The sequence below is a fragment of the Prinia subflava genome, chromosome 29 (assembly GCF_021018805.1).
Source record: "Prinia subflava isolate CZ2003 ecotype Zambia chromosome 29, Cam_Psub_1.2, whole genome shotgun sequence".
Classification (NCBI taxonomy): domain Eukaryota; kingdom Metazoa; phylum Chordata; class Aves; order Passeriformes; family Cisticolidae; genus Prinia; species Prinia subflava.
In genome coordinates this window covers 516,270-538,054 of record NC_086275.1, presented here as the reverse complement: position 1 = coordinate 538,054, position 21,785 = coordinate 516,270, and the positions used below count along the sequence as shown (strand labels likewise).

The 21,785-nt window shown below is 49.3% G+C and overlaps 1 protein-coding gene across 1 annotated transcript in view; it reads left to right on the top strand.

Moving 5' to 3' along the window:
• The first annotated feature begins 1,306 nt into the window (after positions 1–1,306).
• The window catches only part of DOCK5 (dedicator of cytokinesis 5), a 65,412-nt gene continuing 44,933 nt past the window's right edge, over positions 1,307–21,785 (top strand). The window contains exons 1-6 of the mRNA XM_063420147.1: positions 1,307–1,625; positions 11,974–12,057; positions 16,503–16,543; positions 17,419–17,474; positions 18,228–18,324; positions 21,211–21,359. Coding sequence (XP_063276217.1) covers positions 1,583–1,625; positions 11,974–12,057; positions 16,503–16,543; positions 17,419–17,474; positions 18,228–18,324; positions 21,211–21,359 — 470 coding nt within the window. The 5' untranslated portion in view covers positions 1,307–1,582. The remainder of the gene's footprint in view (positions 1,626–11,973; positions 12,058–16,502; positions 16,544–17,418; positions 17,475–18,227; positions 18,325–21,210; positions 21,360–21,785) is intronic.

Here is a 21,785-nt window from a genome sequence, read left to right as displayed (position 1 = left end):
AAGCTCCCCCACTTGGGTAAAACCAGCCACTCCAGTTGCTACTTGCCTGCCTTTCATGCTTTGCTCTGGTTTTCATTTGCTGCCAAGAATTCGTCTCACCTGGGCTGGAAAAACACCGGCACGGCTCAGGCAGCTTATCTAAAAATCAAATATCTCGCAGTGAAATCGGGGTCTGGGCTGTCAGTTCCACCCCGAGCGGAGAATTGGCGGCCAGAATTCAGGAGGAATTGAAAAAAGCTCGGTGTCTCCATGAAAACTTTTCTTTTTTAGTGATCTGGCCCCAGATGTCAGCAGGTTCCTCAGCCCTGTCCCCTGCAGGATTCCTCTCCTGGAGCTCCTCCGCTCTGGAGTGGGGCTGGGAGTGCTCTGGAACATGCAGTCCCTGCAGCCCTGGGAGCATTTCCAGCATGCCTGGAGTGCTTTTCCCGTAACCTCGCTGTTTTCCCAGCCATTAATGAGTGACTTGAGCAGCCTGGCAGCCTCGGAGCTGCCCGGGGAGGGGTTGGGGTGAGGTGGGCATTGAGGTCCTTCCAACCCAAACCATTCCATGGGATCCTGGAATGTCCTGGGCTGGGAGGGACCCCAGGGATCACTGATCCGGCTCCTGGCCCTGCACAGACATCCCAAAATCCCCCCTGGGCATCCCTGGAGTGGTGTCCAAACCATCCCGGAGCTGTGGCAGCCCCGGGGCTGTGCCCATTCCCTGGGGAGCCTGGGCAGTGCCAGCACCTCTGGGGGAAGAACCTTTCCCAAAATCCAACCTGAACCTGATCCCAACATTTCCCTGATCCCCAACCTTTCCCTGCTCCCAGCCTTTCCCTGATCCAAATATTTCCCTGATCTCAACCTTTCCCTGATGCCCAACTTTCCCCCAAATCCAACCTTTCCCTGTTCCCACCCTTTCCCCTCTCCCAGTCTTTCCCTGATCCCAACCTTCCCCAAAATCCAATCTTTCCCCACTCCCAGCCCTTTCCCCTCTCCCAGCCTCTCCCGCAGCAGCTCCGGCCCCCGGGCCGGGCTCTGTCCCAGCTCCGGTCCCGGCCGTGTCCCGGGGCCGGGGCGGGGCCGTGCGGGGCAGGTGATGCCGGCGGGGCGGGCAGAGCCGCCTCCTCCTCTTCTTCCTCCTCCTCCTCCTCCTCCTCATGTTCTTCCTCCAGCTCCTCCTCCTCTCCCTCCTCCTCTCCCCTCCCTCTGCTGCGCTCGGCGCGCCGGGGGAGCTGCGGAGCTGGGCGTGTGCCGGGAGCTTCTGGACCGAGTTTGGGACCGAGTTTGGGACCGAGTTTGGGACCGAGTTTGGGACCGAGTTTGGGACCGAGTTTGGGACCGAGTTTGGGATCGAGTTTGGGACCGAGTTTGGGACCGAGTTTGGGATCGAGTTTGGGATCGAGTTTGGGATCGAGTTTGGGAGCCGGGAGCGGAGCCGGGAGCGGAGCATGGCAGAGCAGCCCGGGGTGCCCGGCCCGCGGCTGCAGCGCGGGGCTACGGCGGGCGAGGGGCGGCGCTGAGCGGACCCCGAACCCCCCCGGGACCCCCGAACCCCCCCGGGACCCCCGAACCCTCCGGGACCCCCGAACCCGCCGGCATGGCCCGCTGGATCCCCACCAAACGCGAGAAGTACGGGGTCGGTGAGTGAGTGAGTGCCAGCCGGGATGCCCCGGAGCTCTGCGCTCTCCTCTCTCCTCTCTCCCCTCTCCCCTCTCCCCTCTCCCCTCTCCCCTCTCCCCTCTCCCCTCTCTCCTCTCTCCTCTCTCCTCTCCTCCAGCAGTTTCGTGCCCTCTCTCCCTCCATCCCTTTCGGGGTCCCCCCATCCCTTTCGGGGTCCTCCCATCCCTTTTGGGGTCCCCCCATCCCTTCCTCTCGCAGCTCCGGCAGTTCCCGCTCCCTGGATCCATCAATTCGCCAGTTCCTTCCCGGAATCCCTCAAAGTTCGGGGCTGACTTTTATCATTTTCCCTGCCCGGCAAAATGTAAAAAAAAAAAAAAAAGCTCTGACACGGCAGAAAAAAAAAAAATCCCTCTGCTGGTGTGGCTGGAGGAAAGTGTGGCTGGAAAAGGACAGGGAGGGAGTCATGGGCAGAGTGAGGGCTGGAAATCTCGGTTTAGGGTGAGGGGTGGGGAAAGCTGGACTGGAAGTGCCCCAGGCAGGGCTTGGAGCAGCGTGGGACAGAGGAAGGTGTCAGGAGTGAAGCTGGATCAGCTCTGAGGTCCTTCAGGACTTTTGAGGACTTTGAGGACTGTGACTGCGCCTCGTCCTGTGCTCGGTTCGGAAGGGTTTTGCTGAGTGCCTGGGCTGTGGCCTCTGACAGGAACAGAGAAGGTGCCGCTGATAAAATTCCGCTCTGCTTGAGAGTTTTAAACCCGCGATTTTGAGGTCGGTGGTGAGAAGTGGGCAGGGAGGACTTGGCAGGAACCCGCTGATGACACAGAGAGCTTTTGATAATTCCTGTTACTCAGAGTTCCCTCTGTGCCCCTGGCAGCGAACTCCTCCAAGTGACAAAAAAATCACAAATTCCGTGCCAGCAAAGCCTTCATCCCCCCAGCCCCCGTGGGGGTGTCCAGGCCGGGGATTTGGGGTGACAAACCCCATCCTGTGTGATTTTCACGAGCTGGGTGAGCTCAGAGCGGCTCTGCAGGGACATTTCACACCTTATCTGCTTCCTCCAGGTAACCGGCAGGGCGTGGGGCGCTGCCACCCTGAACTTTGCTTCTTGCTCTGTTTATCCCTGGAATTGTGTGTGCAGGGCCTGCTGGGCATTTCTGATTCCCAAAGTGATTTCCAGACTGGAATAACCCGTGCCCTGCCGGGGTGATTGATTCCCAAAGTGATTTCCAAACTGGAATAACCCGTGCCCTGCCGGGGTGATTGATTCCCAAAGTGATTTCCAAACTGGAATAACCCGTGCCCTGCCGGGGTGATTGATTCCCAAAGTGATTTCCAGACTGGAATAACCCTTGATTGGCTGTGCCGGCGTTCCCTGAGCTCACCTTTGAGTTGTTGCAGGGTTCAGGATGGCCTTGGGCAGCAGATGAATCACAGGCGCTCCTCCGGCTTCCCTTTTTTTGATTTATTACCTTCCGGGGTGAGTTTTCCACAGGCAGCTGCTCCCTGTGACAGCTCCTGTCCCAGGAAAGGGCACTGGCCTGTGAGTAAGAGGGGTGGAGAGGAAAAAATGCCTCTTCCTGCGTGTATGCACCCAAAAAACACGTGGTGGGACGCACCCTGTGACTGCTGGCTGATCAGATGGGTGAAAAAAGCGCGCTTTTTTCCCCCCCAGGTGACATGGGGACTGTCCTGCTGCAGCTCTGAGGTTTTATTTGCAGCCAGGATTGATGAGGTTGATCCACAGGCAGTGCCAGAATTGTGATTTGGGCAGTGCCAGAATTGTGATTTGGGCAGTGCCAGAATTGTGATTTGGGCAGTGCCAGAATGATTTGGGCAGTGCCAGAATTATTTAGGCGACTCTCTTGCTCTGTGATTTTGTCAATTTGCTGTTTGCAGACTGGATAAGTTTTCTTATCTGTGAGTGCATCCTGAGGGCTCGGCCTGAGGGTTTGGGGTTGTTTTGGAGGGGCTGAGAGCGAGGTCTGAACTTTTGTACCAAGGGGAAAAATGTCCCGGGCTGTGTGGGGTGCTGACAAATCCCAGCCAGGCGTGGAGTGCAAAAACACAAATTCTGTCCAGAAAGGGAGGAAAAGGCTGAGGGGCTCTCAGCAATCCAAATAAACATCTCCAGAGGGTGCCAGGATGGTGCCAGACCCTTCCCAGTGATGGCAATAAAATAAAACACCAAGTTCCACCTCCCCACGAGGAAGAGCTTTTGCCATGGAGGTGGCAGAGCCCTGGGAGAGCTCCTGGAGCGTGGATTCATCAGGAATCTCCTTCCCTGACATCCCAAACCCACCTGGGGGGTTCCTGTCTCACCTGACCCTCCCTGGTGAGCTCCACAGGTCCCTTCCACCCTGAAATATTCTGGGATTCTGCAAAAGAACACCCAAATTTATCTCCCTCTAGAGTGATCTGTGCTTTGGAAACTGCTGTAGAACCACCTGGATTTATCTAAAACTCGACCCTGGAAGTCCTGGCAGTGAGGGGGGGAATTCCAGGGAGTCAGCAGTGATTCACCTGCCTCATTCTGCCCTTCAGGAGGGTTTCTGGCCTGGGTTTTGTTTCACAGCTCCGTGGATTTTGAGGTCAAATGGATTTGCTGGGTTTCTTCTGTCCTGAGCCTCCCACCTGCAAACCTTAATTGAAAATCTACATTTTTTGCCTTTCAGCTCGCACTGTAGGACATTTCTCTCAAGTATTGTTTTTAAGGGGAAAAATAAAAAGTCCTATTTCTGCCAGGACATTGAAGACACAACCATGGCCAGCACTCCCCTCCCCACAGAGGGCAGAGTTTGGGGGCAGAGCTGGGATTGCAGCGTTTGCAGGGGGGCAACATGAGAGACAAACAGCTCACGGCTCCTCCCTGGCCCTGAATTCCCCCCAAGTGCCAGAAGGGGTTTGGGGAGGGACAGAACCCCTGGGGCAGCTCAGGGGCAGCGTCCCCTCCCCGAGCAGCAGCGTCTGGCAGAGCCTCCTTGCCCCACAGGATTTTAAAAAATCATCTTTTTGGGGAGCTGGTCACTTTTGGGGCCACACTGAACAAATCAGCCTGTTCTGCTCACGTGTGTCTCTCAAAAAAGGAGAAATCCTTCGCAGAAATCCTTTCCCCAAGACTCTTTCCAGTCAGAAATCTCTGCTCTGTGCTGCTTTTTGCTTCCACAGTCCTTTCTATGTTTTTTTAAATCCATTTTTTATCCAGGGCCTGTCTTCTCTTCTTTTTGGTGATTTCTCCTCCTTTGCTTCAGTCATTCCCTTAATGAATTCCCAAGGTTTTTAACTTTTATTGTCTGTTTGTTTTCCAGTTATTAACTTAGGGCATGAGGAACCAATCGTGCAGTCCCTTTCTTTTTCTGCTGGCACTGTCCTGGATTTGCCTTTAACTCGCGGGCTGGGCTGTAAAAGCAATTCTGTCCCTGCCCTGCAGCTTTTCCTCACTTTGTGCTAATGGAGCCTGCGGGATCCTAAATTACTCTGATAAATCCATTAGGAACAAGCAACCAGATCCCTTTTCCTGCTCCCTTTCTGCTGGAGATTTGCAAAAATCCAGGAGTGGTTTCAGGGGATGGATCAGGCTCCCTGTGGCACCTCTGAACCAACAGGATGTGAAGTGTTTGCTCATCCTTGTGCGGGTGAAAATGCACCAATTGTTCGGTGAATACACAAATCTGAGCTCCCAAAACAGGAATTATTAACTCAGGTTGGGTTGGGAGAGCTCTGAGGTGCGAAAAGCAGAATAATTTGTATTTTGGTGGCTCGCACCTGGATGCACTGGGAGGGCTGGGGGGATTCCACTGCCCTGGAGCTGTGCTGGGGGGATTTAGGTTGGATTTTGGGGAAAAAAAGAAAAAAAAAAAGCCCTATTTCTGCCAGGGGATTAAAGACACAAGCACGACCAAGCTTCAAACCCCGTCAGCCCAAAGCCATAAACTCATTTCCCCCTTGCTGCTGGAGCTGAGGGGGTGCCTCAGGTCCAGTGCATGAAATCCTGCCTGAAATCCTGCAGTGCGTTTGGGGGCAGCCCAGAAATTCAAATTTCCAGCCATTTTTTTGGGCTGGCAGCGCGTGGGTGCCTTCCCAGAGTGATGATGTTGCAGGGTTTGAGTTGAAGCATGGGCTGAGATGATAAAAAATGATTTTATTTGGGTGCAGCACGGGCTGTTCTCTCCCTGGAGCAGCATTTAAAGGATTCCTTCCCTGGCAGGGGATGCCCAGCAGGGAGGGTTCTTTGCCTGCTGACACTGAATTTTTGGGAGGTGTTGGTGCAATCCCCTCGTCCTGGGAGGTGCTGAGCCTAAAGTTCATTAAGGTGCAGTGGAGATAATAATTCCTGCTCTTGGGAACTCTGGAACTTTGATCCTCCATGGCCATAAAACCATTTATGGCTTCGGCTCTGAAGTTCCCAGAGTGGCTCAGAGTGTCATGGGCAGTTGGTTCTGGAAAAATGCTTTTTTTATTTTTGCTTTTTTCAGCTGCTTTCACCTGATTCTTGCAGCAGCAATTCCATTTTCCATCTCTGACAACGCCATGGGGGCTTCAAGCTGCAGAGGGATGGAGTTTGATGTAAAGGAGGAAAGCAGGGGAGGCTTCTGTGGTTAATTCCTCCTCTCCTGGCATCCCAGGCAGTTTAATTAAAACTGCAAATTTTGGAGCAGTTTATCCTTTATTTTTCCTGGCAACAAAGGCATCAATATTCTCATTTGGCTTTTTGCTTCCTGCTCCTCATTTTAATCCTGTCCCCCCATTTCTGGGGTGGGTGACAAGAGGAAAATTCCTTGGAATTTGCATTTCTCTGTGCCCCAGCTGCTGCCCCTGGAACCTGCAAACAGCAGAGCACTCCCAGCTCTGGGCCGTGCCATTCCCAGCTTTTCCTGCTCCTGCTTTGATGTTTTGCCCAGTGAGAACTGGGACAGCAATTTCAATTAATTCTTTTGCAAGTGTCACACGCTTTCAAGTTGGGAACGAGCTGAGCACTCCAATTTGTGGAGTGGTGGGGTCTTGCTTTTACTAATCTGCCTGAAAATTTCGTTGGAAAAGTTGTTTTTTTTTTTCTGTACTCAAAGTATCCAAGCACAAATTGAACTTTTAGCTCGGAGGAAAAAAGGTAATTACAGACAGACTTGGTAAAATCCCGTTGCAGTTGTGTGGGTGTTGTAAAGAAACAGTGCATCCTCACAGGCCTTAAAAATGGAAATAAAATCAGAGGTTGCTTTTGTGGAATTGGATGTCAGAGCCCTGGTAGGGGTGTGCAGTTATTAAATCAGATTTGTGCCACTGTGGGGTAAAACCTGTGGAGGGCACAGCCCCAGGAGTGGCTTTGTGTCCTCTTCAGTCTCTTTGTCCAGAGGAACAAAGGACACCACAATATTGGAGGTGTGTGGGGTTGCAGTGGTGCCAGCAGGCTGGGCTGGACCCAAACCAGGCTCTGCCCCCTCGGGAACCAGCGGCAAAAATAAAAATTATTTATTACTGTTTATTCTGTGGTGAGATTGGAACAATCCCATGGAGTCAGGGTGATGATTTTCAATATTTAAATGCAATTTTTGGGGGGAATCCTGATCCTCCAGGCTGGCTGTTGGTGCTGGGATCCCAAAGAGGCAGAGCAAAGCTGAATTAACATCAGCACCTTTAACCTGGCAGGGATCCCCAGACCCAGAACACCCTAAAACCTGGATGAGCTTAGGCTGAGCTTGGTTATTTCTCTCTCTTTTTCATCTTTAGGGAGGTGCTGCTCTCACTGGGAGCAGGAACCCCAAACCCCAGCCTGGGGAAGGGCAGGACCAGGGAATCCCGGATGGGAGGAGACCCCCAGGATCATCTCCCAAACCTTTCCGAGCTCCATGCTCAGAAAACCTGATAAAACTTTCAGAGAGTGAGGAGAGGCCGGGCTGTTTGTCCAGCTCTCTGCAGAGGGGAACATTTCCTGCTGTTCCAAGGGGACTGGAATGGCAGGGCTGGGTGTTTTGGTTGTTTTTTTGGTTTTTTTTTATCCTGAAATCAAAGCCTGGATCTGGTTGGGTGCTGTAAATTCAGGAGCAGGTTGGCTCCTCTTTATTCCTGCTCTGGCTCCCTCTCACTCCAGACAGGAGCTGAGACAGCTCGTGTGGATTTAATTCCTTATCTCAGCCTAAAACCCCCAAGGGCCCTTCGGAGTGAAAATAATGAAGGAAATGGAGAAAAAGGCACAACAAAAGGTTTGTGTGTGGGGTGAAAATAAACCAGAGTGTCTGTGAGGGGCAGAGCAGCTGAAGTTTGGCTCCTTCCACCCCGAGGACACCCAGGGACAAACCAGTTTGTGCTGGGGTGAAACCAGTGCTGGTGCCCAGTGCTGGGTGTTTGGGGTGTGTCTGTGTCCTGTGTGCAGTTCAGGTGCACTCTGAGAACGGAATATTCTGGATTTTTGCACAGATAGCGCGGTGTGAATGCTTTGCAGCAGATATTTGAGGTGAGGGTGACTGATGGGGATTCTGATGTGAAAATACGGATTTTATCTCTGTTTTTTCCCCTTACAATCAGGATATCTCAGCTGTTCTGAGTCTCAGTTCGCCTGATTGGGATCTGAGGAGCTCTAATTAAAATCCAGACTCATTTGCCCCTGCCCCAGAGCGCTGCTGTGGAGCTCCTGTGGGTTTGGGGGCCTTTAAAGCCATAAAAGCCCCCGGGATCATCCCATGGGATCATCCCTTGGGAAAGCTCCCCATTCCCATGGGGTTTTTCCTGAATCAATCCAGGCTTTAGGAGATTAAACCAGGACGTGATGCAGCCCCTGGTGGGGAGTGAGGCAGCCCGGAGGTGATGAGGGCATGGCTGGAGCCCTTCCCTGCTCCAGGGCTGGGGGTCACCTTCATCTGGGCTCTTTGGGCAGGAAAAAATCTGCAAAACCTCTCGTGGCTTGCCTGTCCCTCTCCAGGATAATCCATTCTCCAGAGGAAATCAGGGAAATATTTCAGATTTTGATCAAATGTGCATCAATTCCTTGTCCTGCTCCAGGATAATCCATTATCCAGAGGAAATTGGGGAAATATTTCAGATTTTCATCAAATGTGCATCAATTCCTTGTCCCACTCCCAAGATAATCCATTATCCAGAGGAAATCAGGGAAATATTTCAGATTTTGATCAAATGTGCATCAATTCCTTGTCCTGCTCCAGGATAATCCATTCTCCAGAGGAAATTGGGGAAATATTTCAGATTTTCATCAAATGTGCATCAGTTCCTTGTCCCACTCCAAGAGAATCCATTCTCCAGAGGAAATCAGGGAAATCTTTCAGATTTTGATTGAGTGTGCACTAATTCCTTGTCCCACTCCAAGACAATCCATTCTCCAGAGAAAACCTTTCACATTTTGATGGAGAGTGCATCAATTCCTTGTCCTTGGCAGGTGAGCAGGGGTCTCCTCTTTGGGTTTGGGTCCTGGCAGGGTTGAGGTTGGAAATGTTGGAAGCCTCTGGAGGGCAGAGGCTCTTCCTGCTTTTCTCCTGGTTCCCAAAGGAGGGAGTGAATGGAAACCCAACAGTTACAACATCCAGATTGGAAAGGTCACGTCCCACCCTCCTGCAGAGGCAGCTGATGTCATTTCTCAGCTGATTTAATGCTCATTTTTGAGATAACCCACTTTAAAAATACTGAGTGTGTTCATTGTGTGAGGTCAGCCTGGAGCAGGGAGGGCACGAGGTGCTGGAAGTCACAAACCCACGGAATTCCAGGGATTTGGGGCTTGGAAAGGACCTTAAACTCCTCTCCTTGCCTGCAGCTCCTCAGAGGTTGGGCTGTGCTGTCACTGAGGGCATTTCCAGCTCCACAATCCCCATAAATCCGGATTAGTGACACCCCAAATGCTCAGAACTCACCCACAACTTCGGGAATCGATCTGAACCCCCACCCAGGAGTGGGAATTCTTTCCTACCAGTGACTGAATGTCTTTATTCCCCACTGTTGAACCACGGATTGCCTTTTTTTGGTGTTTTTTTGAAGCAGAAGCAGTAGCCTGACATGTAAATCTCAATTATGCCTCTCTCCGCTTGTCAGACACAAATTCCTGGGAAGTTACCAGCCTGTTTTCTTGCTGCAGACATCAAAAAGGCTTTGTTCCTCTGAAGAATTAATTCTTTGAGCAGTTCTTTGGTTTTTTAAATAAAGCCATTGGTTTTTTGGGTTTTTGGGGTATTTTTTGGCTGGATTTTGGCACTGGGGACCATCCCAGGCCCCATTTTGGGGTGGTTTGGGGCAGGGGGGGTTCAGAGCCAGCTCAGGGAGGATGGATCTCGCAGGGGAATAATCCACATTACTGGATAATCCCGGTTCCTGCCCAACTGAGAGAGGCATAAATAAGATTTAGATGTCAGGCTGCTCTTTCTGCTTCAAACAAAAAAAACTAAAAAAAGAAATAATTCGTGTTTCAGCTCTGAGGAGTGACCCTCTGCCCCAGAGCATGAAAATTGTTCCTTATCTTCCCCTCCTGGCCCTGGCTGGGCCATAAACCCAACTGCTGGTGGAATTATCTGCTGCCCTTTCCCATCCTGGTGGATTCCCCGGGCTCACACATTCCTCACCTTTCCACCAGCGTGGAGCACTAAAGCAAACACCACCAGACACTCCAAGAAACCACCCCTGAACAAAGCCAGGCTCGTGTTTTCCGCCTCCACCTCTTTATTTGGATTAAATTCTCTCAATTTCAGCGCTGCTTTTCATCTGGGATGATAAAAGGAGCAGGATCAAGGCTCTGAAGTGAATTTCAAAGGGCAAAAATCCCAGCTGAAGTTTAGCTCGGAGCAAAAAAACTTCAGATACTGCTGCGAATTTGAATACAAAAGTCTCTGCATTATTTCTATTTCTCCTCCTTCCTTTCTCGCTGCTCTGTCAGGATTTAATCAAAATGGGTTTTATTTTTTTACATTAGTGATGTTTTTCCTTCTCCTTTCAAGGGGGACAGAGGTCAGGGAGGGGGCTCAGCAGCACGGATCCTGCAGAGGGGATGGGGACAGCAGCAGGAAATGTCCCCTGGCAGCAGCAGGGACATTTCCCAGGGAAAATATTCCAGCAATTTGTCCTTTATAATCTCGTACATGACCACGAGGGAGGAGGTTGCAGACAGTGACCCCTCTGTTCTGGCTCAGCCTGGAGAGGCAAGGATGAAATTGGCTTCTTTTTTTTTTATTTTATTTATTTATTTTTTTATTTTATTTTTTTTAATTATTATTTTTTTATTTTTTTGGTGGTTTTTTTGATGTGGGAGTTGCTGCAGGTTGTAAATGCAGTGTTGGGATGTGAAACCTGCCTGGTGGGGCAGGGGAAGGGGTTTGGTTCTGCCTTGTGGCTGCTGTGACCTTTGGGAAGGGAAGGGCTTTGTCCTCCCTGCTGCTCCTGGGGCTGAATTCGCTCTGTGTTCCCACCCACCTCTGCCTGGTAGAAAAATGCAGCCTGGAATTTGGATAAGGAGTGATCATCCCAGGAAAAAACCCAAAAAATGGGAAATGTGGGGATAGGTGGGTGTGACAGCCCTGGGACCTGGGGAATTGGGGGTGCTCCAGGGCTGGAGCCCCTCTGGGTGCTGGGAGAGCTGGGAATGTTCACTGGAGAAGGGAAAGCTCCAGGGAGAGCTCAGAGCCTCCTAAAGGGGCTCCAGGAGAGCTGGAGAGGGGCTGGGACAAGGGATGGAGGGACAGGACCCAGGGAATGGGGAAATTTTGATGGGATTTTGGGAAGGAATTCCTGGCTGGGAGTGTGAGGAGGGGCTGGGCTGGAATTCCCAGCTTTGCTGTGGCTGCCCCTGCATCCCTGGCAGTGCCCAGGGTCAGGTTGGAGCACCCTGGGATCACTGAAGGTGTCCCTGCCCATGGCAGGGGTGGCACTGGTGGGATTTAAATCCCTCCCAACCCAACCCATTCCACTCCTCCCATTCACTTCAGCTTTAGCTGTGAATATTTTCCAGATTTTCCTGTTAGGATGTGCACGGAATTTTGACTCCTGGGCCAATTCTGGGCTCTTTGAGGTGTCTGAGCAGCACACCCAGCTCAGCATCAGCTTTAAAATCCTGATTTACAGCCCCTGATGTGGAGAGGGAGGTGGGAGCAGCTCTTTTAGGGGCAGAAATGCAACAAAATTCCCGTAATTCTGTGGAAATAATATGTAATAATATGTAAATAATAATAAATTATTAATAATTATGATGCAGTTAATATCATTAACAGACCCCAGTGTTGTCAATACCATTTCCTCACGACAAAATCTGGAATTAAACCCCCGATGTCCTTTCCCAGTTTATTCCACCCCCAGGGTGACTCCATCCCTTCCCTCCTTTCCCAAACCCCCCCTGCCTTTGCAGAGCCCCTTCCCAACCCCATTTTTCCCTTTTTTCTCCCCATTTTTCAGCCATCTACAACTACGAGGCCGCTCAGGACGTGGAGCTGTCGCTGCAGGTTGGGGACACCGTTCACATCCTGGAGATGTACGAAGGTAGGAGCAGCTCCCGGGGGGGTTTGAAAGGGAAAATTGAACAAATTCAGGATATTTTTCAAATTTAAATCCGCCTTTTCCACTTCTGCCACGCCCCAGAGCTCAGCTTTGGTTGCTGTGGTCACTTAATTTTTAAAATGGTGTTAAAAATGCAGAAATGCAGAGGATTTCTCATCCTGTGCTGAGTTTATCGAGGTGAGGTTTCACCAATACCTCAAGGCAGCACTAAAAGAGAAAGGAACATTTAAATCTGTTTTTTTTAATTCAAATTAGTTTATTTTTTTTAATTTAATTCAGAAAAACACCGCTGTGTTCACCCCACACCTCTTCGCTTTGCCTCCTGTGCTCATGGGATAAACTGATCCTGCTGGAAAATAAGAATAATAATTTAAAAAAACCCCTAGCTTTTACCTTGAGTTAATTTTTGATCTGAATGAATGACAAAAAGAAGGAAGAGAGAATCATTAATTATGATTAATTCATAATTAATGTTGTTTTGAGCTGTAATATCATAAACTGGCATTAAATGTTCTTAAAATTCTCCACTCTCGGAGCTCCCGTGCCCTTTTTAGTCTCTTTCTCCCAGCCCTTTGCTGGGACATTTTTCATCACACCTTAATGCAAACCACAAAAAACCCCCCAAAATTCTTATTTTAAAGATTAAAATGACCTTTGAATGTTTCAAATTTGCCTCTTTGACAAAGCTTTCACTATCAAGACTGGAACAGAGCCATTTAATCACTTTAAGGAGTGCTCTGGCCGCTGCTTCCCTCCAAAACTCAAAGGTTAAAAATATAAATCCAATTATTTTCACCAGCAGCATCGATTTGAGGGAAGATTCCGTGCCCAGCGTCAGTGCTGGGAGCTGTTGGAATTGCTAAAAATTTGCTTTTTTAGCAATTTTCTTCTCAGCCCATTGTTCCTTTTCCATCCTCTGGAGCAGCTCCCAATCCTGGCAGGTTCTGTCGTGGTTTTAATATTTTTATCCTATTTTTAATGTTTTTTATGTGTGTTTTAGTGGTGGGGGGAGAGGGGAAAAAGAGAAATATCCCAGTGGAAATCACTGATTTATGACCTGGTTCTGCAAAAACACACAGGGAAAGGGAGGAAAATACTCTGAGGAAAAGGAGGCGTCTTGTACATCCCAGAATTTGGGGGGATTTACTTCTTTCTCTCTATTTTTAATTTTTTTGTCATTGTTTAACCCCTGTTTATTGGAATCAACTCGACAGAGACAGGAATAGGGAACGAGTACATAAATTGTGTTGTGGAGGTTTTTTTATTTCTTTATTTTTTTTGGGATATCAGCTCTCAGCTGCATTCCCAGCTCTCTGTGGGTCTGGTTTTTGAGGATAAAAGTTCTCACAAGAGGCTTTTTCTGCTCCTTCTCGGCTGATAAAAACGGGTTTTGTTCCTCTAATCTCTGCTCTTATCTGGACACACAAGGCTCCACTCAGGAAAAGTTTCCATGGGACCAGGGCGGGGCCCGTGGGAGGAAAGGCTGGAGATGCCCTCTGGAGTCATTTTTGGGTCAGGAGATGCCCTCTGGAGTCATTTTTGGGTCAGGAGATGCCCTGGGAGTCATTTTTGGGGTCAGGAGATGCCCTGGGAGTCATTTTTGGGGTTAGAGATGCCCTGTGAATTCATTTTTGGGGTTGGACATGTCCTGTGAATTCATTTTTGGGGTTGGAAGATGCCCTCTGGAATAATTTTTGGAGTTGGAGATGCCCTGGGAGTCATTTTTGGGGTTGGAAGATACCCCGGGAGTCATTTTTGGGGTTGGGATTGACTCCCTGTGAGTAATTTTTGGGGTTGGAGATGCCCTGGGAGTCATTTTTGGGTCCCCTCCCCACAGCACAGGCCGCTCCGCAGGCCGTCATTTTCTCGCATCCCTTTCCCTTTGAACCAAACCCATCCAAACCCTCTGCAGATCCTGGTTTTATTCCAGCTCCCACTCTGCAGAGTTGGGTTTTATTTCCCCTCCTCTCTCTGCCTGCAGAAGAGAGGAAGGGAAATAAAATCCTGATCCGAGATTCCTCCTTGCCCCGATGAGAGGACGCAGCAGGAGCAGCGCGAGCTCCTCCAGGGGCCCGAGCAGAGAAGGGAAATTCGCAGCCTCCAGGATTTTCAGGCTGCTCCAGCCTGGCCTTGAGCAGGGAGCTCTGAGGACGCTTTGCTGCCGAGGGGGGATCTCTCCTAATCTGCGGGATTTATAATTTTTAATTGCAATATTTGTGGGAAAGGCCGTGCGGTGGGTGGAAGGTCACGCCGTGACCCCTGGCAGGTTCTGCTGAGGAGGAGGAGGAGAAGGAGAAGTTCACCTTGAATTTGTTGCTGGTTTCAGTCACCCCTGAGAATTTACCCTGAATTTGTTACTGGTTTCAGTCACCCCAGAGTTTACCTTGAATTTGTTGCTGGTTTCAGTCACCCCTGAGTTTACCCTGAATTTGTTACTGGTTTCAGTCACCCCTGAGTTCACCTTGAATTTGTTGCTGGTTTCAGTCACCCCTGAGTTTACCCTGAATTTGTTACTGGTTTCAGTCACCCCTGAGAATTTACCCTGAATTTGTTGCTGGTTTCAGTCACCCCTGAGTTCACCTTGAATTTTTTGCTGGTTTCAGTCACCCCTGAGGATTTTACCTTGAATTTGTTGCTGGTTTCAGTCACCCCTAAGTTCACCTTGAATTTGTTGCTGGTTTCAGTCACCCCTGAGTTCACCTTGAATTTGTTGCTGGTTTCAGTCACCCCTAAGTTCACCTTGAATTTGTTGCTGGTTTCAGTCACCCCTGAGTTCACCTTGAATTTGTTGCTGGTTTCAGTCACCCCTGAGGAGTTCACCTTGAATTTTTTGCTGGTTTTCACGAACCCTGGGGAGGGTGAAGCAAACCCAGGGACAGGACAGGAGGAGGAACAGGGACCTTGTGGTCCCACACGTGACCTGGCCTTGCGTCACTGGGGACAGCTTTGTCACCACCCCAGTGCTGGCCTCCGTGGTGACAAATTAGATTTGGCCTTAGATTTTTCTATTCCATGCTGCACAAAATCCACCTAATGAAGGGTGAAATTGAGGACTTAATTCATTAAAAAAAAAAAACCCAATGAAATAACGACCCCAAACTTTCAGTTGCCATTTCTTGGCAACTCTGCTTAATTTTGTTTTTCAGTCTGAAATTTATCATCAACTGCAAAATCTTCCTCTATTTTTAGCCCATCACTCAAACACTTCATTGCTCTGATGATTTAAGCAGATTTTGGGTGTTTTTTAAAGGAGAAATCACATAATAAATTGCCCACTGCCCAAACATTGATGTTCCTGTTAAAGGGATGGATAAAGTCACTGAAGGTGGGAGCAGAATTCTGACAGAAGTTGCACGAGGTGCTTGCAGAAACAGCTTTGCACAATCAAAGGCCCAACGTGCTTTTATGCAATAATTGCAAAATATTTGACAGGAATGGGGGGAAGGCCGGGGGCCCTCTGAACCAGGAGGAAGTTGTGCTGTCCAAGGGCTGAATGTGTCAGATGGGATCAAAATCCCTCCTGGTAAATTCCGTGAGCTCTGTCTCCCACCTTGGGTAATTTGTGCTTTCCCCTTCAATTAATGAGAATTTAGATAAAAATAGAACCTAAATCTTCTCATCCCTAATCCAGGACTTCATCCATGGCAATGGATATCCATCAGCAATGGATAATCTTGTTTTCCTCCTGTGGAAAGAAATGGAGTTTCTTCTTTCCTCCAAACTTATTGCTGGAATATTTGGAGTTTTTGAGGTGGAGGCACCTCCCCATTGCTGGAGAAAGGGCACAAAACTGCACTTCAGAAAATAAATGAATGGGAATACAACCACATGCACATAAAAATCCTCAGTAAAATACAAATGAAACCATTCTAAACTCGAATTTGTGGTTGAGGAGTATCAGATCCATGGTTCTTTATGGATAAATAAACATAGGAATGTGGGGGGGGACCAACAATAAAACCACCAAAAAATATTTAAAAGCAAACCCAAAGGAAGCAGCCTCCCCTCCTCTCTTCTTTGCCTGATTATTCCCTTAAACCCCTTTGGCTTCTTGATGCTGGACATAATCTCCTCGGAGGGGCTTTAATGTCCCTCCCAAGCCACCCCATTCCATGGAAATCCTGGTTAAACCCCAGGTGCTGAGGAGAGGAGAGCTGTTCTCTCAGGGACATCTGCTCCTGGGGCCTGGGCAGCACAATTAGTGCTTCTGACATTTTTTAAACAATTTTTACATCTCACCGAGGTGAGACTGACAGGATTTGTGCCTGGGCTGTGGAGCTCAGCTCCTGCAAACAGAGCTCTCTTCCCACGACTGGATCCCAAATCAATAAATTGGTGTTGTGGAGAGGTGGTGAGAATTGCAATTTGGATTTAATTGCTGTCAGCAGGAAATAATTAAATATGAATACCTGTGTTTGCTTTGCCAGGCTGGTACCGAGGATACACGCTCCGGAATAAATCCAAGAAGGTACAAACCCACTTTTGGGTGACCCCAATTTTAATTTCACACCTTGCCAGGCCCCATCTGGTGCTGAAAACTCCTGTAATTCTTGTATTAACGTCAGGCAGGACTCCTGGCCACGGTGTCCTGTCCTCAGGGACAGAAATCATTGACCTTGAGCTGAAATTTGGGAATTCCAAATTGGGTTGGGAATTCCTCCAGTGGAAGCGTGAGGAATGCAACTGGAAATTCCAGAATTCCAAAGTTCCCATGTCCATACATGAGTTTATTTCTTCACTGTGATGCTCTGGGACTTGTGCACATCCAGCATTGGTTCTATTTAATGGGAATATCAAAGTTTTGGCTGGAAAATATTCCAGAAATTACAATTGCTGGAGCTGGAGCTGGAGGCTGCCTGGAGCTCTGGGATCCCCCAGGAGTGCTGGCACCTCTCCTGTGCTAACATCCCCCACAGCCTCTGCTTTTATTTATTTTTTAGGTTCTATTTTAGGGGCAAAGAGGAGGGAAAAAGGGACAGGAAAGGATCCCAGCGTTTCCAGATTTCTCTGTAACAACAAAAAATTGGGAGTTTCTGCAGATGCTGGTGGTGGGAGCTTTTCCAGGGAGCACAGGGTGGCCTGGCAGAGGACTCCAGGAATATTTTGTGTCAATGACTGAGAGTTTTCAGGAATTTCCAGCATTTCCTGCAGGAAGATGAGGGTTCCTAGAGTAAAACAAGGAATCAGCTTCTCTGAGGATGGAACCTGCTGCTCCTCCCTGTCCTTTTTCCTGCCATACTGGGACATTTCTTATTCCTTTCCCCTGTTTTTTGTTAAATATCTTCTGGTCACATCCTATCCCACAGTAGCATGGATTTATTCCACTTCTCCCTTTATTTTTAGGGCATTTTCCCAGAAACCTACATCCATTTAAAAGAGGCCATCGTGAAGGACCGAGGGTAGGTTGGCACTTCTTTGGTGACAAAACCCGGGGAATTTAATTCCATTTAAACCCCCAAATAACCAATGCAGGCAGCTGTGGTTGTCACAAGCCCAGGGTTGTCACAAGCTGCATAATTCCATTTTTCAGAGTGCTGACAGAGCAGAGCAGCCTCGAGTAGGGGCAGCAGAATTTGAATTCTGATTTGCAGAACTGGGGAAGCTCTGCTGGACCAGTCCAGCTCCTCTGGGGACTCGTCCAAGTCAAAACAGGCTCCTGGTGGTAGCCAAGGGCTCAGCAGGAGCATGGATCCCTTCCTGTCCTGGAAAACACTGGAGGAAATGACTCCTCCTTGGATTCCTCCAGCTGCCTCTGTGCTCGTTAAGTGAGGCTGCAAAGGAAGGAACTTTATAAAACACTTTTTTTTTAAACTCTTTATTTTCAAGTAACTGTTGCCATTATGAGTGGGGGCTCTCCCAGATTTAATTTCTGCCTCTTTATGCTGAGTTTGGAATGGATCCACTGGGAATAAGAGGAGTGAAAGGAGCTTGGAGCATTTTGCATTAAAAATGGATGATGAACGTGGATGTGTGTGTTGAGAACAGCTTAAGGGTCTTGACATCATGTGTGAGTGAACCAAATCAGCCCCTCTGGAATTTCCATTTATATATTTATCAAAAAAAAAAAAAACCCCACAAAAAAAAGGAGTGTTTTCCATGGAGTTTGAGCCCTGAGTGTGGAAATTCCTGATTTTCTCCCTGCTCTCCTGCAGGCAGCACGAGACGGTGATCCCCAGCGAGCTGCCCCTGGGCCAGGAGCTGACGGCGACGCTGCGCGAGTGGGCCGGGATCTGGCACCGGCTCTACGTGGTGAGTCCTGCCCGGGGCTGGGGTTTGTCCCTGCTGAGGACAGACCTGCGCCCAGGACGGGGCAGGACTGAGGGATGGAATGGGCTGGGGGGGTCCCTGGGCTCAGGGAGGGTGTGGGTGACACCAGGGCCTGGCACAGGTCACAGTGTCACCGTGCCAGGAGCTGCCCCATAGGAGGAATTGCTCCAAGGCCAAGGGAAGGAGCTCTCCTGTCCTAAATCCTGCCAGGAGTCACCTCAGCAGTGTCCCTGGTGAGGACAGACCTGAGCCCTGAGCGCCCTGGACAGGGCAGAACTGAGGGCTGGGGGTGTCTGTGGGGTCTGTGGGGGTCCCTGGGCTCAGGGAGGGCGGGTGACAGCAGAGCCTGGCACGGGTCACGATGTCACCGTGCCAGGAGCTGCCCCACAGGAGGAATTGCTCCAAGGCCAAGGGAAGGAGCTCTCCTGTCCTAAATCCTGCCAGGAGTCACCTCAGCAGTGTCCCTGGTGGGGACAGACCTGTGCCCTGGATGGGGCAGAACTGACGATGGAATGGGCTGGGGGTGTCTGTGGGGTCTGTGGGGGTCCCTGGGCTCAGGGAGGGTGTGGGTGACACCAGGGCCTGGCACAGGTCACGATGTCACCGTGCCAGGAGCTGCCCCACAGGAGGAATTGCTCTAAGGCCAAGGGAAGGAGCTCTCGTGTCCTAAATCCCAACAGGAGTCACCTCAGCAGTGTCCCTGCTGAGGACAGACCTGCGCCCTGGACGGGGCAGGACTGAGGGATGAACGGGGCTGGGGGTGTCTGTGGGGGTCCCTGGGCTCAGGGAGGGTGGGTGACACCAGAGCCTGGCACAGGTCACGATGTCACCGTGCCAGGAGCTGCCCCACAGGAGGAATTGCTCCAAGGCCAAGGGAAGGAGCTCTCCTGTCCTAAATCCCAACAGGAGTCACCTCAGCAGTGTCCCAGGCACTGCAGGGATTTCAGATTGTCCTGCAGGAGGAGCTTCCTGCTCAAAGAAATGAATCCACAGCTTTATTTTAAAAGCACATTAAAGAGTCAAACTTGATTTTTCTCTGAGCAGTAGCGAGCTCAGCTTGTACCAGATGTGCCCCAGTGCTTTAATTAAGAAGAGGGAGTGAGTTTAAATGAGCTCTAATCACCCAGAGGAAGTTTTCCTATTGGAAATTTCACAAATACATTGTGTTTGTGTGCCACAAAACCACAAGAATTTGTTCCACCCTCTCAATGCGATGAGAAACTCTATGTGCTGGTATTGCTGTGTGAAAAGAGAGTTTTGTTCCTGGCATTTTTTATTTCTGAGTAACTTTCAGATCCCAGCCTCAGAATCTGGTTTTTTTTAATGAGCAGAAATCTTTCATGTTCCTGTGCTTAACCACTCTGAGTCTTAAAATAGGTTTGGAAAACATTGTGGTTTAAAATGGGCTTGAGTTTATTTTGTTTTCCCTGCAGTATGTATTAAAAGATTTTTTAAAAAAATGCTAAAGGAGGAAGGAGGCATTTGAGGAGAAAAAGGAAACATGAGGGGATTTTTTATCTTGGCAGCATTTAATTTCACTTCTTTAATTTCTGTGGGTTTCACTGCAGCAGTGGCTTTATCACCGCTGCAAAATAAATACAAAAATGGGGAGAGTCTTTAATTGGTTTCGTTAACAGGAATTAGCTGTGGAGATAACTCAGGTCAAACTGAGGTCTGCTTTGAAAATGACACAAATTCCCTTTTCTTTGCAAGCTTTTTTATGCAAGAAGCTGCTTTTTGTTTATTAAATATATCTCAAATATCCTTTCTACAGAGCTAAAAACTCAAGCAGCCCCTCGGTGTTCACCCAAACCAAGGGGTGGATTTAAATCTGAGGGAAATATGAGTAATTTACCTTATTCCTGTTCATTGCAGAGATGAAAACGGGGAATTAATTGCAATTAAGTTCTTTTTGTGCTGTGTGGGAGCAGGGGGGGTTTGTAATTCACCATGAACAGCCCAGCCAGACCCCAGTGAGCACCAGTGGCTGTGGGGGAAATGTGAAATTTAGAATCTCAAAGCCCAGGGAAGGCTCCCAATGCAAAATCAGGCACTGAATTGGGCTTGGATTTTTCCTCTGGAGCTGAATGAGCTCATCACTGTGCCAGGAACTCCAAATCCGTGGATTTTTGTGGATTCTCTTCCCTTTGGAAAGAGTCAGAATCCTCCCAGGAGCTGCCCCACGGTGGCAGCAGAGTGAGAGTGAACCCTGAGCTCCCTTTTGTAATGGTTTAAATCTCTCCCCTGACACTTTTAAAAGTTTATTTACTCATCTGAGCACTCACTGCCACAAACAGAGGGTGGATTACCAGATATCCATGTTTAATTCCAGCCTTGGAGCTGGGAGGGGCAGGAATGGGACTGGTTTTGTGGGAGTGGAAGCAGCAAAGGGCAGGGAATTTTCATTAATTAGAGGTGATAACAGAAGGAGTGGCAGGAGGGGCCTCCTCACCAGGCAGGTTTTGATGTCTGGTTCAGTGTCCTCCTTCAGCTGTGATCCTTTTAACATCATTTCCCTGCAGATTATAAAATTTCTCTTATAAAAAGCCTCCATCAGAGCAGCCTGGAAGGGCTGGAAAGCACCGGGGGTTTATTTTTAGTGGGTGAGGTTTTTCTGAAATAATGTCCAGGGAAAAGTGAAGCCCTCAAAGGCACTCAAAGATCTTAAAGGCACTTCAACCTTGGCATGCAGAATTTCCTGCATGGCTCTGATCTTGTGCTGTCACAAAGTGCCAGGGTTTTTTTTTTTAGTTAAATAAAACTGATGTGATTCTGCAGCTCCACACTTTTCACAAGGGTTGCTGAGCTAAGATTCCCAGGTTTTCCTGGATTAAAATTGCCCCTTTTTTTCTTTTTTTTGTGCCTCAGAACAACAAAACCACGCAGTTCAGGCACGTGCAGCAGCTCACCTACAGCCTGATAGAGTGGAGATCCCAAATCCTGTCCGGGACCCTGCCCAAGGATGAGCTGGCCGAGCTCAAGAAGAAAGTCACTGCCAAGATCGACTACGGGAACAGGTGAGCTCCAAACTGTACCTGGAGCACGGGGGAGGCTCTGAATCCAAACCCAGGCACTGAATTAGGTTTAAATTTTTCCTTGGAAAGGGTGAAAAGGCAGCTTTGAGTCCCCGTGGCCTGCAGGAGTTCTCCTCTCTTAATCCTGCACCGCTCCTGGCCTTGGAGCAGAGTTTGTGCCTGGGTTTGGATGCTGGTGGGGAAATTCTCTGCCCTGGCAGCAGTGAGGGGCAGAATCCCACAGGCACTGCAGCCCCCCGAGGTTTGCAGCCTCCAGGACTCATTTATCTGCCTGTCGGCTGAGATTCGGGTCCAAAAAAGTGAATTAAGAAGAAGCTTTTGGCAAAGAATAACAATCATCTGCAGTCTGTGAGCTTGGGGGAAACAAAGCCATTTAAACAGGAATAGGGGAGATGTCATCTTAGGACT